This window comes from Pseudophryne corroboree, chromosome 4 (genome assembly GCF_028390025.1).
Source record: "Pseudophryne corroboree isolate aPseCor3 chromosome 4, aPseCor3.hap2, whole genome shotgun sequence".
NCBI classification, from domain to species: domain Eukaryota; kingdom Metazoa; phylum Chordata; class Amphibia; order Anura; family Myobatrachidae; genus Pseudophryne; species Pseudophryne corroboree.
In genome coordinates, this window is record NC_086447.1 from 203,044,201 (window position 1) to 203,060,730 (window position 16,530).

Here is a 16,530-nt window from a genome sequence, read left to right on the forward strand (position 1 = left end):
TCCTCCCTGTCCCTCAGTGGCGGGGGTTGTTCATAGTGGAGTTCTGCGAATACTGAGCAGCGGTCGGTCAGGTGTGGATGTGGGTTGGCAAGGAAAGCTGTGTATGCAGGCGGGAACTGGAAGATGTGTATGCAGGCAGGTGGGATGGCTGGGTGGTGAGACGCGGCGGCCGTGACCTATGATATCACACCGTTTTCAAGGCATAGGTCATGGCCGGAGCACGACTGATCCTCTAAGAAGAGCCTGGGCCAACAGTTCACTCTGAAGGTGCTGAAAGCTGCTCTGGCTCCGCGGCACACCTTGCAACTGGTCGCGGCACACTAGTGTGCCACGGCACACTGGTTGAAAAAGCCTGTTCTAGAGGGTCGCAGGCTCGGCATTCAAGATTGGGTTCTTGTGACCACGGACGCGAGCCTCCGAGGATGGGGAGCAGTCACACAAAGCAGAAATTTTCAGGGAATATGGTCAAGCCAGGAGGCTTGTCTACACATCAATGTGCTGGAATTAAGAGCCATATACAACGGCCTGCAACAGGCGGAGAGTCTTCTTCGCAACCTACCCGTTCTGATCCAATCAGACAACGTCACAGCCGTGGCGCATGTAAACCGCCAGGGCGGGACAAGGAGCAGAGCAGCAATGGCAGAAGCCACCAGGATTCTTCACTGGGCGCGCTCTGTCAGCGGTCTTCATTCCGGGAGTAGACAACTGGGAAGCAGACTTCCTCAGCAGACACGATCTCCATCCAGGGGAGTGGGGACTTCATCAAGAGGTCTTTGCAGAAGTAACAAGTCGTTGGGGACTTCCTCAAATAGACAGGGTGGGGTCACGCTTCAACAGAAAGCTTTGGACGTATTGTTCCAGGTCAAGGGACCCTCAGGCAGTGGCGGTGGATGCCCTGGTGACACCGTGGGTGTTTCAGTCGGTCTATGTGTTCCCTCCACTTCCGCTTATCTCAAAAATACTGAGTATCATAAGACGAACAAGAGTGCAGACAATACTCATTGTTCCAGATTGGCCTCGAAGGGCCTGGTATTCAGATCTTCAGGAAATTATCACAGAAGATCCGTGGCCTCTTCCTCTCAGGGAGGACCTGTTACAACAGGGGCCCTGTGTGTTCCAAGACTTACCGCGGTTACGTTTGACGGCATGGCGGTTGAACACCAAATCCTAGCTAGGAAGGGTATTCCGGGGGAAGTCATGCCTACTCTAATCAAAGCTAGGAAGGAGGTAACGGCGAAGCATTATCACCGTATCTAGAGGAAATATGTGTCTTGGTGTGAAGCCAAGAATGCTCCTACGGAAGATTTTCAGCTGGGTCGTTTTCTCCATTTTCTACAGACAGGAGTGGATATGGGCCTAAAGTTAGGCTCCATTAAGGTGCAGATTTCGGCCTTATCTATATTCTTTCAGAAGGAATTGGCTTCTCTCCCAAAAGTCCAGACTTTTGTAAAGGGAGTGCTGCACATCCAACCTCCTCTTGTGGCACCGTGGGACCTTAACGTGGTGTTACAGTTCCTTAAATCACACTGGTTTGAACCTCTTCAAACAGTTGAATTAAAATTTCTCACTTGGAAGGTGGTCATGTTGTTGGCCTTGGCGTCTGCGAGGCGGGTGTCCGATTTGGCGGCTTTGTCTCACAAGAGCCCCTATCTGATTTTCCATGTGGATCGAGCAGAGTTAAGAACTCGTCCTCAATTTCTGCCTAAGGTGGTTTCGTTGTTTCATATGAACCACCCTATTGTGGTGCCTGTGGCTACGGGGGACTGGGAGGATTTCAAGTCCCTGGATGTAGTCAGGGCCTTAAAAATGTATGTAGGTTAGGAAAACAGAGGCACTGTTTGTCCTGTATGCAGCCAACAAGGTTGGCGCTCCTGCTTCTAAGCAGACTATTGCCCGCTGGATCTGTAACACGATTCAGCAGGCTCATTCTACGGCGGGATTGCCGTTACCAAATTCGGTAATGGCCCATTCCACTAGGAAGGTGGGCTCTTTTTGGGCCGCTGCCCGAGGCGTCTCGGCATTACAGCTTTGGCGAGCAGCTACTTGGTCGGGTTCAAACACTTTTTTGCAAAATTCTACAAGTTTGATACCCTGGCTAAGGAGGACCTCATGTTTGCTCAATCGGTGCTGCAGAGTCATCCGCACTCTCCCGCCCGGTCTGGAGCTTTGGTATAATCCCCATGGTCCTTACGGAGTCCCCAGCATCCTCTAGGACGTAAGAGAAAATAAGATTTTAAACCTACCGGTAAATCTTTTTCTCCTAGTCCGTAGAGGATGCTGGGCCCCCGTCCCAGTGCGGCTTATTTCTGCAAGGTTTGTATATAGTTGTTGCTTACATAAGGGTTATGTTACAGTTGAGATCAGTCTCTGGCTGATGCTGTTTTGTTCATGCTGTTAACTGGTTTAGTATATACCATGGTGTATGGTGTGGGCTGGTATGTATCTCGCCCTTAGATGAACAAAAATCCTTTCCTCGTACTGTCTCCTCTGGGGACAGTTCTATAACTGAGGTCTGGAGGAGGGGCATAGAGGGAGGAGCCAGTTCACACCCATCTAAAGTCTTAGAGTGCCCATGTCTCCTGCGGAGCCCGTCTATACCCCATGGTCCTTACGGAGTCCCCAGCATCCTCTACGGACTAGGAGAAAAAGATTTACCGGTAGGTTTAAAATCTTATTATTTCACTTGCGATTCTGTGAGACCTGTAAAACATGCACTGTGTGGGGTCCTGAGGACCGAGTTTGAGATCCTGTGGTTTAGTGCAGTGGTTCTCAACCTCTGTCCTCAAGTACCCCCAACAGTTCATGTTTTCCAGGTCTCCTCACAGGATTGCCAGTGAAATTATTTGCTCCACCTGTGGGTCTTTTATAATGTGTCAGTGAGTAATGAATACACCTGTTCAACTGCTAGGTGACCTGGAAAACATGAACTGTTGGGGGTACTTGAGGGCCGAGGTTGAGAACCACTGGTGTAGTGTACAGTAGAATTGTTACGTAGAGCACTGGTAGAAAAGACAATCACCTGATTATGCCAGTACTCACCAATCAGAAGCTGTAGAAGTTTGTGCAGTTTCTTCTCCCGTATAACATGATTTACTGGGTGACTATGATGTCTTGGCGGTGCAGGGGGGCCGATTGGGCCTGGACGGTCATGCTGAAATGACACAAATTTAGTAAGGTGTTATGTAGGACGGAATATAGTAATTTCCCCCATTTTTTTTTTCTTTTTATTCTGCTGTTTTTTCATCTCCCAAGTGCAGTGGCGGCTCTTCTGTGGAACTAATGAAGCTTAAACTTCAGGACTCCTAATCCCAGAGGAGTCCATTGTATGGTTATAGCTCATCACCATCAAGCTGCTATTACAGTTTGGATGCACATCGCCTAGTACTGTGGGAACTGCTGGGAGTTGTAGTCTAGCTGTGATCTTCGCTCTGTAAATAGCGCAAAATGTGAATCCATTTTAAACTACAATTACCGACAGCATACAGAACTTGGTGACATTCCCAGGAATGGCGGAGCCTGAGAGGACTCGGCCTAGGAAGGAGGCTGGAAGCAATGAAAGGTGAAAAGGAGCCTGGGACAAGGAGGCGTCTAATAAGATAATTTTGCTGGCGCTGAGCGGTGTGTACTTTCAGGTGCTTAATGAAGAGAAGGGGGCAAAGAGAGTGCTGCGAGGTGATTAATGAAGCGGAGGTGCTGTTAGGTGATTATTGAAGGGGGGAGTCCTGTGAGAGGCGGGGGGGGGGGGGGGGGGGTGTTCCCTGCCACTCATTACATCTGCCCAGCAGACACTGTCTCATCCCTCCACCTCTGCTGGTTCACACGGCAAGCTAGGTCTGCCAGCATAGGCAAATGCAGGGGGAGTACATAATTTACTTGAGGCCATTGGTTGTTCATAAGCCTCTATATTTAAAGCGCCAACAATTTAAAAAAGTAAAATCAATCTGGTTTTGCCTTTGGAGATATTGCTGCTTTAAATCTAGTGACAAAATTCCAAAAATGGAGGGTAAATGTAATGGCTATTACATTTACCCTGGTGTGTTTAAATGAACAGTAGATGTCATATTACATATAGTAAATATACTGTATCTCACTCGCAGGGTGTCTCCTTTCCTTTTATTCTTTTCTCCACGGTCTGAGTGCTTGAGAAGCATCAGCCAGGAGTGCCTGGGTGCCCACGGGGGGCTCTGTATTCTTGTCACTTTCTGCACTGGTTGCTCCAATGTAGAATCAGTCTCTGGAGGGGGTGTCAGTAGCGGGATCCCTAGTGAGGGCAGTACTGTGACAGAGGGATCCTATAAAAAGGAAAAAGGTTTCATTATTCTGTAGCTAATAGAGCATAACTGTATTATAATGCCACAGAGGGGACATGTGACCTGAAAGATGGCTAATCACCTAGGTACAATATTTCAGGTAATTTATAATCAGTATCTGTAAATGTCTGTCTCAATGTCTTTACAAAGTAAATAAAATATTTACAGCAAGTTGTGCTAATTAAGTTTGTTTAATTTATGTTTTAGTGACATCTCTTTAGAGTCGTTAGTTGAGTGCAGTGGAAAGCAGAACAGTGCACCCTCCTGCACACCGAGAGAGAGTCCAGGATTTCGTTTGCTTTCATTTTAGTACATACAGTATACAGTGTATCCTCCAGTATATTCGTTGGGACTGATTCAGAATTTCAGATGTGTACATTAATGCATTTGCTGGTGTGATTCTGTACGCCGTGTATGTGCGAAAATATGCCAATGCTGTAGCTGCCTGGACATGTAGTGACACGCCCACTGGCAGCTTCGCAGATCAAAGCAACTGCGTACATACAGCAGATGCTTCAATAATCTGAGTAAACCATAGAACTGAGCTGCTGGTGCCATGTTTTCTGTGTACAGGATTACAGTTGTAGGCGTAGACCCGCCCCCAGAACAAATAAATCCTCAGTACCTTGACGTGTGCCCAGTGTGACAGTGACACATGCTCAATTGCTCAATCATCCGTAAATATTAGCATTGCGTACATTTCTGAATCAGGCTCTTTGTTCCCATCCAAACCCCAGAGACCTGGTGTAAGGGCTAGGTACTATTCCACATTATTTTTCTGCTCTCAAACATTTATACTACTCTAGACCTCACTCTCTCCTATTCATAGATTACCCGGGCAATGCCATCGTCACCCTCTATACAGGAGAGTGGGTCCGGGTGTTGCCTTTGCTATGTCACTTTCTTCCCTGCTGTGTCTGATGTGAGATATACGGCAGTGGTCCTAAAGTGAGGCAGTTTTCACACAGCGGGCGATCAGCATTAGACAGCGCATGCACCGCAATGTGCCGGTGCATCTGCAAACAACATGCATCATCGGTCAGCGACAGGCTGGTTTGTAAATTCCAATCGCACAGCCATTTGCATGCTGATTTACAGGAAGAGGCCGTTTGTAGGTGGTAACTGCCCATTTTCTGGTTGTGTCAGGGAAAACGCAGGCGTTCCCAAGCGTTTTCAGGGAGGGTGTGTGACGTCAACTCCGGACCTGATCAGCCTGTTCTCATCACACTGTAGGAGTAAGTCCTGGGCAGGGCCGGTTCTACCCCTTGTGGCGCCCAGTGCGAGAGTTACCACTGGCGCCCCCCCCCCCCCCCCCCCGTGGCAAAACAGTTAGTGTGCGGGGGCGTGGCTTCATAGGGGAGGGGCGTGGCCAGTTATGCTCACAGTAGCTGTGCCCCCCAGTTGATTTGCCCCTGTAGATATGCCCCCAGTAGTTGTGCCCCCTCTTTATTTGCTCCCAGTATTTGTGCCTCCTCTTTATTTGCCCCCAGTAGTTGTGCCCCCTCTTTATTTGCGCCTCCTCTTTATTTTGCCCCCAGTAGTTGTGCCCCCAGTAGTTGTGCCTCCTCTTTATTTGCCCCCAGTTGTTGTGCCCCCTCTTTATTTGCCCCCTGTAGTTGTGCCCCCTCTTTATATGCCCCCAGTATTTGTGCCTCCTCTTTATTTGCCCCCAGTTGTTGTGCCCCCTCTTTATTTGCCCCCTGTCGCTGTGCCCCCCCCCCCGCTTACAAACACACACACACACACACACACAAAATAATAAAAACAATACTTACCACTGCCCCGCTCCTGCTTCTTCTGCTGCTGCTGCTCCGTCAGTCTGGCCGCCCGCTCCTCTCTATGGGAGAGACGTCAATGACGTCTCTCCCATAGCGCCGCACAGACACTAGAGGTCAATAACGACCTCTAGTGTTTGTGCCTGGAGCCGGCTGCAGCGGACGCCCACACAGCCCACGTTGTCTGCTGCAGCCGGGGAGCGGAGTGCGGGCAGGCGGTGGTGCCTGCGGGGTGACTGCGGCCGCGCCCCCAGGCCGCAGCGCCCCGGGCAAAGGCACTGCTTGCCCGCACCAAGGACCGCTCCTGGTCCTGGGCTGCGCACAGACTGCACGCACAGAAAAAATCATTCAATGGTGAGTGAGGTGCAAACGGATTTGCAGCGGCTGACTGAGGGATTTTTAGCAGCTCGGCGTACACATGCGATCACACACTTGCACGGTGAGTGTACACTCCCCTTGGCCGGTGACCATCTGATCGCAGGACTACAATTTTTGCTGCCCAGAGATCAGGTCTGAATCACTCCCTCTGTCCTGGCTGGTATAGACTAAAGTAATGGCTTCTTTAAATGCAGTATTTTACAGTATATTGGGGGTAATTCCAAGTTGATCGCAGCAGGATTTTTGATAGCAATTGAGCAAAACCATGTGCACTGCAGGGGAGGCAGATATAACATGTGCAGAAAGAGTTAGATTTGGGTGGGTTATTTTATTTCTGTGCAGGGTAAATACTGGCTGCTTTATTTTTACACTGCAAATTAGATTGCAGATTGAACACACCACACCCAAATCTAACTCTCTCATCACATGTTATATCTGCCTCCCCTGCAGTGCACATGGTTTTGCCCAATTGCTAACAAAAATCCTGCTGCGATCAACTTGGAATTACCCCCATTGTACAGCACTAAATACTGTACTAATAGCAAGAGTATCATGTAGTTCTGAAGATGCCATTAGCTGCAGTACCCTATGGGCTACATATTGCAGAAATTACCGGAAGACTGTTCTGATATAGATGTAGCATGCAGGGGGTACCGGTATAGAAGTGACCGCTAATGCGATCACTTATAACACATCGCAGGGATAGGCTGCTTTCAGAGTCCCTGTCCCCGGATGGGATTTTTTTTAAACATATTTATGAAGCACAACGGAATTCGCTGAGCTATAGAAGAAACCATAATTAATAATAATATATTTGAGCAGTATAGGAGCTATATAAGAAACTGTAATTAATAATAATATATTTGAGCAGTATAGGAGCTATATAAGAAACTGTTATTAATAATAATATAATTGAGCAGTATATGAGCTATATAAGAATCTGTTATTAATAATAATATATTTGAGCAGTATATGAGCTATATAAGAAACTGATAATATATTTGGCCAGTATATAATTTCTTGTTGTTGCGAATATTGGCGATAACAAATTACAATTATCAGGTCTGGTAATTGTTAGATAAGCCCCTAAATGAGAACCCAGTTATTGTTATTATGGAGGCAGCCATATTGTGATCCCTATATATATTGGTAGATGCTCAATTAGCTTAGTGATATCATTCAGGTGCTCGAAAGGGAGGGGTATTTCTAAGCAAGAAAAAAAGGCATTGGTTTCCCCCAGCACCCTGAATGATAACCGTAACCAGATATAAATTCCACATAATAATAGAATTCAGAGATCTTCGTTACACATATTTGCCCAAATGTGTGAATAAGCCGCATCAAGGCATCTCTGTATATTTGGGGTCCCTAGCGCTATATCTAGGTGCAGGGTGTGGCACCCCAAAACACCAGCATAAGCCAGAAAGCCCAGCGTAGCATACCAGTGAAAAAACTATAGTGTTAATAAATTAGTATTTAGGAAGCCGAAGCTATAGAGAAAGTGATACAAAAATGAAATGCAATTAAAATAGAGAAATAGTGTTAAAAAATTAATAAGTGAAAAGTGTTAATAGAATGTAAAGGTATGCCACACTAAGGCCATCCAGCTCAGCCAGTCCAGAGGCACCACACCTCACACCTCCATTACCCCAATCTGGGTCTAAGATTAACCAGCAAGGAGCCACATGATAATGGCTCCTTACTACAATATGTCTAAGCTAAGAGCTACCTACCTTGGAGCAACCCCATAATGCTCCATGTGGCATGTCTCAGTGATAAAACAAATCCCTAGTGAATTTCTAATCCGATTAAACCATGTTTATGAAAGCAGGCGTCTGTCCCTTCATAATTATGTGGTTGTGTCTGCAGAAAACTTCATATCCTGTCATCTTTCCTGACACCGGTCACTGGTGCTGAGACCAAGGTGTGGAGTAGTCAGTGAGTACACAGCGCTAAATGACCAGCCCAACCACAGACGCGTTTCTTGAGGTCTGAGGATTTTGAGCACCTGGGAAGAGAGATTATGGACAATACACCTGCTAAGCTGTTCACCATCAATATATACTGTATGTGACATTTCACATGTGCAAACAAGATAACTACATACAGTATATGGGGGAAACGTGATCAATTCCTTTAGTGTACAGTCTGTATAACTAATGGAAGATCATATGATCATGGGGAACTCACATAATTACCTTTTATTATACAATTTCACGCAATAATAGACTCTAGTTGTAAATAAGCCACAGTATTCATTAGTAAGCACACAGAGAACCTACCTGAAATGCAGATCCTCTGTTCTTATGGGTGCAGGCAGGTCCAACACTGAGCAGAATGAGAAGCACCCCCATACTGATGGTCATTAGCACACAGCGTAGAGGGATTGGCTTGCCTTCTGCATCCATGGCCCTAAGAAACTGACTTATGCCTCAATATACTGATGCTGGTCTATGATTCAGGAAGTGATACAGTAATCTCAGCAATCTACAGTATACGAGGTCCAAATGTCATTAAAAGTCCCAACTCACTGTAAACAATATCTAGTATCCGCACCTTACTGTATACAGGGAGATCTGATAGTAATGCAGAGATGTGTGCAATTATCCCAGCTCTCAGATAATAAATCCCTTACATCAAACTTCTCATATAAAATATATATAGGTTTCTCCACACTCTTCGGTGTCTCCCATCTGCCGTCATCTCCTCTCTGTCAGTATCTCCACCTTCTGGCTGTCCTCTCCTCTTATTTTAGATAACAGTCCAGTGTACCCTACGCCCCACACACGCACATTGTGAAGCTCAGAAACTGAGTGCAGTTGTGTGTTTATTCCTAGAATCAGCATTAGGAGAAATGTGAGTGTGTGTGAAGATGCAGTTACTGTAGGAGTAATACAGGTCTCTCACATCTGTTTTGTCTTACACTTGTCTATAACGTTATAAAGGTTCCGTCTCAGTAGTTATCTGCGACCAATGTTCCCTATAAGTCATGTACTTTTGAAGGGATATATTTGAAATAGGTCAGATTTCACTGGGAATCCGCTTTGTACTAGCCACTACTGTGTATTTCTCAGGCTATCTGTCTTCCATTTCAGTATACAAATTGGGGGGCATGCTGGCTTTGCTCTGCTCATATTCCACTATTGGATTTTAACTTTGGAAAATATTGTTTTGAGTTGGAAAATAGGAAGATACTGTACAAGGGGGACATGTACTAAGCAGTGATAAAAATGGAGAAGTTGCCCATGGCAACCAATCAGCTGCTCTGTATACTTTTGTAGTATGCATATCATATATGTTACGTCAGTGCTGATTGGTTGCCATGGGCAACTTCTCCACTTTTATCACTGCTTAGTACATCTCCCCCTAAATTACTAAGTGCAGTGGTTCCCAAACCTTTTTGCATAACAGTGCCCTAGAATATCAGAATCTTTTTCACGGCAGTCCTAAGCTAAAAGTTTCTTATTGAGAAATTCAGAAAAAAATATTACATTTAAGAAAATTGTGTATATATTTCATCCTTAGGTTCAATTGTGTGGTGAGGGATAATATTTGCTTCTGTTTGTCTACATTTTTATGATTGACAGCCACCAGCACTGGTTTTTGCTTATTACATTGACATAAATAATTTGAATTGGTCCCGGACCTCCAGTCCAAGGCACCCCTGCAAGTGTCCTGATGCATCCTAGGTTGCCACTGACTTAGTGTATTCCCTCGGAGGACTCATGTTTACTGTATTCAGACCAACATGTGCAAAGTAAGTATTTAAAAATGGATCAGCTATCAAGTAAAGAACATTAAATGTAAAAAAAAGTCTAGGTCAAATGGTAAAACAGGCTCAAACAATTAGCCTGAATCAGAGATGGAGCAATAGCTGTGGTAAAATATGCCCCGTTGGCTTCTCTGATCCTCAGGTTACTCAGGACGGCCAGTGTTTTCATTCTATTGGGGCCAAGGATGCAGCCACCACTGGCCTAGGCACGCCCAGAAAATGTGACTGATACCCCCCCCCCCCTTCCCCCAATCCTCCCTCTGTTTTCTGAAATGCTAGTCATTGCGGCCCCTAACTCTCCCCCAAATGGCTGCAGCATTTCAATTATGCTGCGGCTAAGGTGGCACTGCAACCGTTATCGCAGACACATCTGCACATGTGCAGTATATTGGAGAAGTACTGTATGTAAATCATCTGTGAAAACCTGTGGCAGATGGTAAGGCAAGCTAGCGCAATGTAAGAAAGCATGGTGCAGATGGTAAGACAGTCTAGTACCATACCGGAGGAGGCAGCCAGGTCAGCTCAACAGGGGACGAGGCATCAGCATAGGCGGGTGGTGCAGGGACATCTGCACAGCCCCACCCTTCACTATACAATGCCCAGATTACCGGCAGTATCTCGGCCATTTCAGGAGCAGTATGGCATGGAATGACAATTGCTCTGTTCCAATCAGTGGAATGCATGCACGTGCTCAATTAGTCTGTCATCCAGCCTCCCAGCCTTTAATGTGTCCTCAGAACTCACCTCAATATAAGCCTACCACTTACATCTCTAAATACTGTCTCGTACCTCCCAGCATTCTTTAGAGCAGGGACGGATTAAGCCTTGGGGGTGCCCCGATGGAAGGTGGGGGATGTATATTAGATTGTGCATGACTCCCAACATGTCCTATTCCAGGAGGGAAAAAATGCTCTCTACCGGAGCCTCCCACTTAATATATGCTTTGCGTCACCTGTGTTGAACTATTTCATTGATAAGAAAGGTACTTCAACACAGGTGATTGCAAGCATAAATTAAGAAGAAAGTCCAGGTAGAAAGCATTTTGTCATTTTGTCCCTTCTGGAATGAGTCATAGTGGGAGATATAGATTGTGTATATTAAATGTAAACCAATGGTGTATATTAGTTTTAACTAATAGTTTAATAATGCCTGGGTACTGTTTATAGCTCCACCTAATTGAAAGATAATTATATTATAAATGTTTCTTGTAGTGGAATAAAGACAACTTAACCTTAAAATACACATAGAAAAATAAAATAATTGATCTTGTCACATGCAAGAATAGCAGCAGACTCTGTACTACTTACACACTGGGACAGGACTCGGGAGGACTCTGTGTGTGTCTCTATCTCTAGACCCAAATGGTTTAGTTGCATAACAGTCTACAAAGGACTCAGACACCCAGGCAGGGAGTAGGAGAAGCTGGGATCCCTGTGTCACTTACAGCTCTCTCCACCCTCCTATCTCTCCTCTGGTCATAAAGCTCTGTCAGTAGCTCATGAAACATGATATTCCTGTGTCTCTGCTTGTACTGCATTCTGTTCTGCTCGCATTCTGGCTGCTGGTTCTGCTGCTGCTTAAGAGGAAAAGCTAGTGATGTCAGTGTGCTCTGTTCGGGGGGGGGGGGGGGGAGGGGAAGGGAGGGACGCCCTGACAAAGGGGGACAGTTGGGAGGGTATGCTGTCTGTCCATCCGTCCCCTGCCCCTCCCTATTTGTGTCAACTCGTAGCTCATCTAGAATGTAAGATCTGGCAAGCAGGACCCACCCATAATTATGGAATTTGCGGGTTGTAATAATGGATATATGTATTTTGTGAACTTGTAGCAACATATAAATAAAAATTAATAATATTAATACACAACAAGCACTGTGCAAGCAAATTATGGCAAACAATGTGCCTAATTAAGAGATGGATGCAAATGCCTTCACATCTGTGACTTACAGTAGAGGTCTATTTAATAAGCCTTGGAGAGAGATAAAGTACCAGCCAATCCGCTCCTAACTGCCATGTTGTATGCTGTGTTTGAAAAATGACCGGAGACGGTTTGTTCTTAGTTCTCTCCACTTTATCTCACTCCAAGGCTTAGTACATAGATTTCTTAGTGGTCTATGTACTAAGCCATGGAGAAAGATAAAGTACAAACCAACCAGCTCCTGTCATTTTTCAAACACAGCTTGTAACATGCAGTTAGGAGGTGATTGTCTGGTTGTTTATCTCTCTCCACTTTATCACTCTCCAAGGCTTAGTACATAGCGGGTAATTCAAACCTGATCACTGCTGTGTTTTCGCACAGCGGGTGATCAGGCACAAACTACGCATGCACGTCGCACGGGTACAAAGCAGATCGCTGCTCAGCAATGGGTTTGTGCGACAGATCCGTTCGCAAGGAGATTGACAGGAAGAAGGCAGTTGTGGGTGTCAACTGACTGTTTTCAGGGAGTGTCTGGAAAAACACAGGCGTGTCCATGCGTTAGCAGGCGGGTGTCTGACATCAATTCCGGTCTCGGACAGCCTGAAGTGATCGCAGCGACTGAGTAAGTCCTGGGCTACTCAGAGATTGCACACAATCAGTTTGTACAGCTCTGCTACACATGCGTTCACACACTTGCACAGCTAAAATACACTCCCCTGTAGGCGGCGACTATCTGATCGCAGTAGTGCAAAAATCACCTGCCAGCGATCAGGCCTGAATTAGGCCCATAGACCCATTAATATGCAGCAGCTTTGGGAATGCAGATGTCTCAGCTGCCGTGAGTTGTACTATGATGCTCACTGGTGACAACTCTGACCTGACGCTTCCGTACAAAGAGGCAACCATCGGACACAAGTCAGATATCTCCTTTCTAAGTAACCGTATGGTCATGCACGCCCGATGTTCTGAGGGATGTGAGTGTGGTATCTTATGTATTTATTTACTGTTTGTTTGTTAGTTTGTCTTTCTTTTGCTGTTCAAGTATTTGGGTTTCAGTTACCATTAGCAAAGTGTATAATAAACATTAGACCATTTAGAGGTAAATGTAAGAACTGTTGATATGGTGGGAAGCGGTTTCAGCGCACGGTATGTGCTCTATATACTGCTTCCCCCCCATGTATGATAGCCGCGGTGAAGCAGGAAGGGACATCGACAAGATGGATGTAGCTCTGTCCCTGCTGTGGTGTATGGGCATTGACACCATGCAGTTGTCGAAATTGATAGCTGCAGGTGTAGGAAAGGTCAGGATACATTACCCATCCATATGGGCGCTCCTGTCTTATACAGATGGAGCCATGCTAGTCGTGGCTCCGTCTGTGGGACAGGTGCGCCTATCGCCTTATCCGTCCGGGCGCGCGCGCCCACGATGAGGTCTTGAATGGAGAGTGTCTCCGTCTGCGCACTTGGACAGAGTCACTCTGAATGGGAGCGTCTCTGTGCACTCCCGGCGTGACTAGGTAGACGGATCGCCTAGTCACGCCAGGAGTGCACGTTTGTGATGGAGCTGCGCTCATCTGAGGCGGCTCCATCTGTAGATAGCGCCGATATGGACAGAGGCGCCCCTCTCACTGGGCACAGACCGCGGCTATCATACATGGGGGGAAGCAGCAGTTCTTACATTTAGCGTGCCGCTATTACAGGTTGAGTATCCCTTATCCAAAATGCGTGGGACCGGAAGTATTTTGGATATGGGATTTTCTCTGACGTCCTAGTGGATGCTGGGAACTCCGTAAGGACCATGGGGAATAGCGGGCTCCGAAGGAGGCTGGGCACTCTAGAAAGATTTATGACTACCTGGTGTGCACTGGCTCCTCCCACTATGACCCTCCTCCAAGCCTCAGTTAGATCCTGTGCCCGGCCGAGGTTGGATGCACACTAGGGGCTCTCCTGAGCCCTTAGAAAGAAAGTATAGATTTAGGTTTTTTATTTTCAGTGAGACCTGCTGGCAACAGGCTCACTGCAGCGAGGGACTAAGGGGAGAAGAAGCGAACTCGCCTGCTTGCAGCCGGATTGGGCTTCTTAGGCTACTGGACACCATTAGCTCCAGAGGGATCGACCGCAGGCCCAGTCCTTGGTGTTCGGTCCCGGAGCCACGCCGCCGTCCCCCTTACAGAGCCAGAAGCAAGAAGAGGTCCGGAAAAACGGCGGCAGAAGACATCAGTCTTCACCAAGGTAGCGCACAGCACTGCAGCTGTGCGCCATTGCTCCTCATACACACTTCACACTCCGGTCACTGAGGGTGCAGGGCGCTTGGGGGGGGCGCCCTGAGCAGCAATAAAAACACCTTGGCTGGCAAAAATACCACAATATATAGCCCCAGAGGCTATATATGTGGTAAATACCCCTGCCAGAATCCAGAAAAAAGCGGGAGAATAGGCCGCGGAAAAGGGGCGGAGCTATCTCCCTCAGACACACTGGCGCCATTTTCTCTTCACAGTGCAACTGGAAGAAAGCTCCCCAGGCTCTCCCCTGTAGTTTTCAGGCTCAAAGGGTAAAAAAGAGAGGGGGGGCACTACATTTAGGCGCAATATTGTATATACAAGCAGCTATGGGGGAAAATTCACTCAGTTATAGTGTCAATCCCCTCATTATATAGCGCTCTGGTGTGTGCTGGCATACTCTCTCTCTGTCTCCCCAAAGGGCTTTGTGGGTCCTGTCCTCAGTCAGAGCATTCCCTGTGTGTGTGCGGTGTGTCGGTACAGCTGTGTCGACATGTTTGAGGAGGAGGCTTATATAGTGACGGAGCAGATGCCGATAAATGTGATGTCGCCCCCTGTGGGGCCGACACCAGAGTGGATGGTTAGGTAAAAGGTATTAACCGACAGTGTCAACTCCTTACATAAAAGGGTGGATGACGTAACAGCTGTGGGACAGCCGGCTTCTCAGCCCGTGCCTGCCCAGGCGTCTCAAAGGCCATCAGGGGCTCAAAAACGCCCGCTCATTCAGATGGCAGACACAGATGTCGACACGGAGTCTGACTCCAGTGTCGACAAGGTTGAGACATATACACAATCCACTAGGAACATCCGTGACTTGATCCCGGCAATAAAGAAAATGTGTTACATATTTCTGACATTAACCTCTAAAAATGGGGTTTTTATGTTTGGGGAGAAAAAGCAGTGTTTTGTTCCCCCATCAGATGAATGAATGAAGTGTGTGAAAAGCGTGGGTTCCCCCTGATAAGAAACTGGTAATTTCAAAAAAGTTACTGATGGCGTACCTTTTCCCGCCAGAGGATAAGTTACGCTGGGAGATATCCCCTAGGGTGGATAAGGCGCTCACACGGTTGTCAAATAGGTGGCACTGCCGTTTTAGGAACGGCCACTTTGAAGGTACCTGTTGATAAAAAGCAGGAGGCTATCCTGAAGTCTGTATATACACACTCAGGTACTAGACTGAAACCTGCAGAGCGTGCTGCTGCAGGGTGGTCGGTGACCCTGTCAAACATACTAGTTTGCTAACATGAGAACATATTAAAGACGTCGTCTTATATATGAGGGATGCACAGAGGGATATTTTGCCGGCTGGCATCCAAAATGAATGTAATGTCCATTCTGTCAGGAGGGTATTAGAGACCTGTCACTGGACAGGTGATGCTGACCTTAAAAGGCGCATAGAGATTCTGCCTTATAAGGGTGAGGAATTATTTGGGGATGGTCTCTGGGACCTCGTATCCGCAGCAACAGCTGGGAAGAAATATTTTTACCTCCGTTTTCCTCACAGACTAAGAAAGCACTGTATTATCAGGTACAGTCCTTTCGGCTTCAGAAAAGCAAGCGGGTCAAAGGCGCTTCCTTTCTGTACAAAGACAAGGGAAGAGGGAAAAAGCTGCACCAGTCAGCCTGTTCCCAGAATCATAATTCTTCTCTCGCTTCCTCTGAGTCCACAGCATGACGCGGGGGCTCCACAGGTGTAGCCAGGTACGGTGGGGGGGCCGTCTCAAAAATTTCAGCGATCAGTGGGCTCGCTCACAGGTGGATCCCTGTTTCATTCAAGTAGTATTTCAGGGGTACAAGCTGGAATTCGAGATGTCTTCCCCCCGCCGTTTCCTCAAATATGCCTTGCCGACAACTCCCTCAGGCAGGGAGGCTGTGCTAGAGGCAATTATTAAGCTGTATTCCCAGCAGGTAATACTTAAGGTGCCCCTACTTCAACAAGGACGGGGTTACTATTCCACACGGTTTGGGGTACCGAAACCGCATGGTTCGGTGTGACCCTTCTTTATATTTAAAATCCTTGAACACATGCATAAAAAATTCAAGTTCAAGATGGAATCGCTCAGGGCGGTTATTGCAAGCCTGGACGAGGGGGATTATATGGT

General features: G+C 46.9%; 1 protein-coding gene across 1 annotated transcript in view; it reads right to left on the minus strand.

Moving 5' to 3' along the window:
* The window catches only part of ERFE (erythroferrone), a 44,278-nt gene extending 35,111 nt beyond the window's left edge, over window positions 1–9,167 (minus strand). The window contains exons 1-3 of the mRNA XM_063919560.1: window positions 8,746–9,167; window positions 4,092–4,292; window positions 3,040–3,151 (exon numbers count right to left, since the gene is read on the minus strand). Coding sequence (XP_063775630.1) covers window positions 3,040–3,151; window positions 4,092–4,292; window positions 8,746–8,871 — 439 coding nt within the window. The 5' untranslated portion in view covers window positions 8,872–9,167. The remainder of the gene's footprint in view (window positions 1–3,039; window positions 3,152–4,091; window positions 4,293–8,745) is intronic.
* Window positions 9,168–16,530: the final 7,363 nt, after the last annotated feature.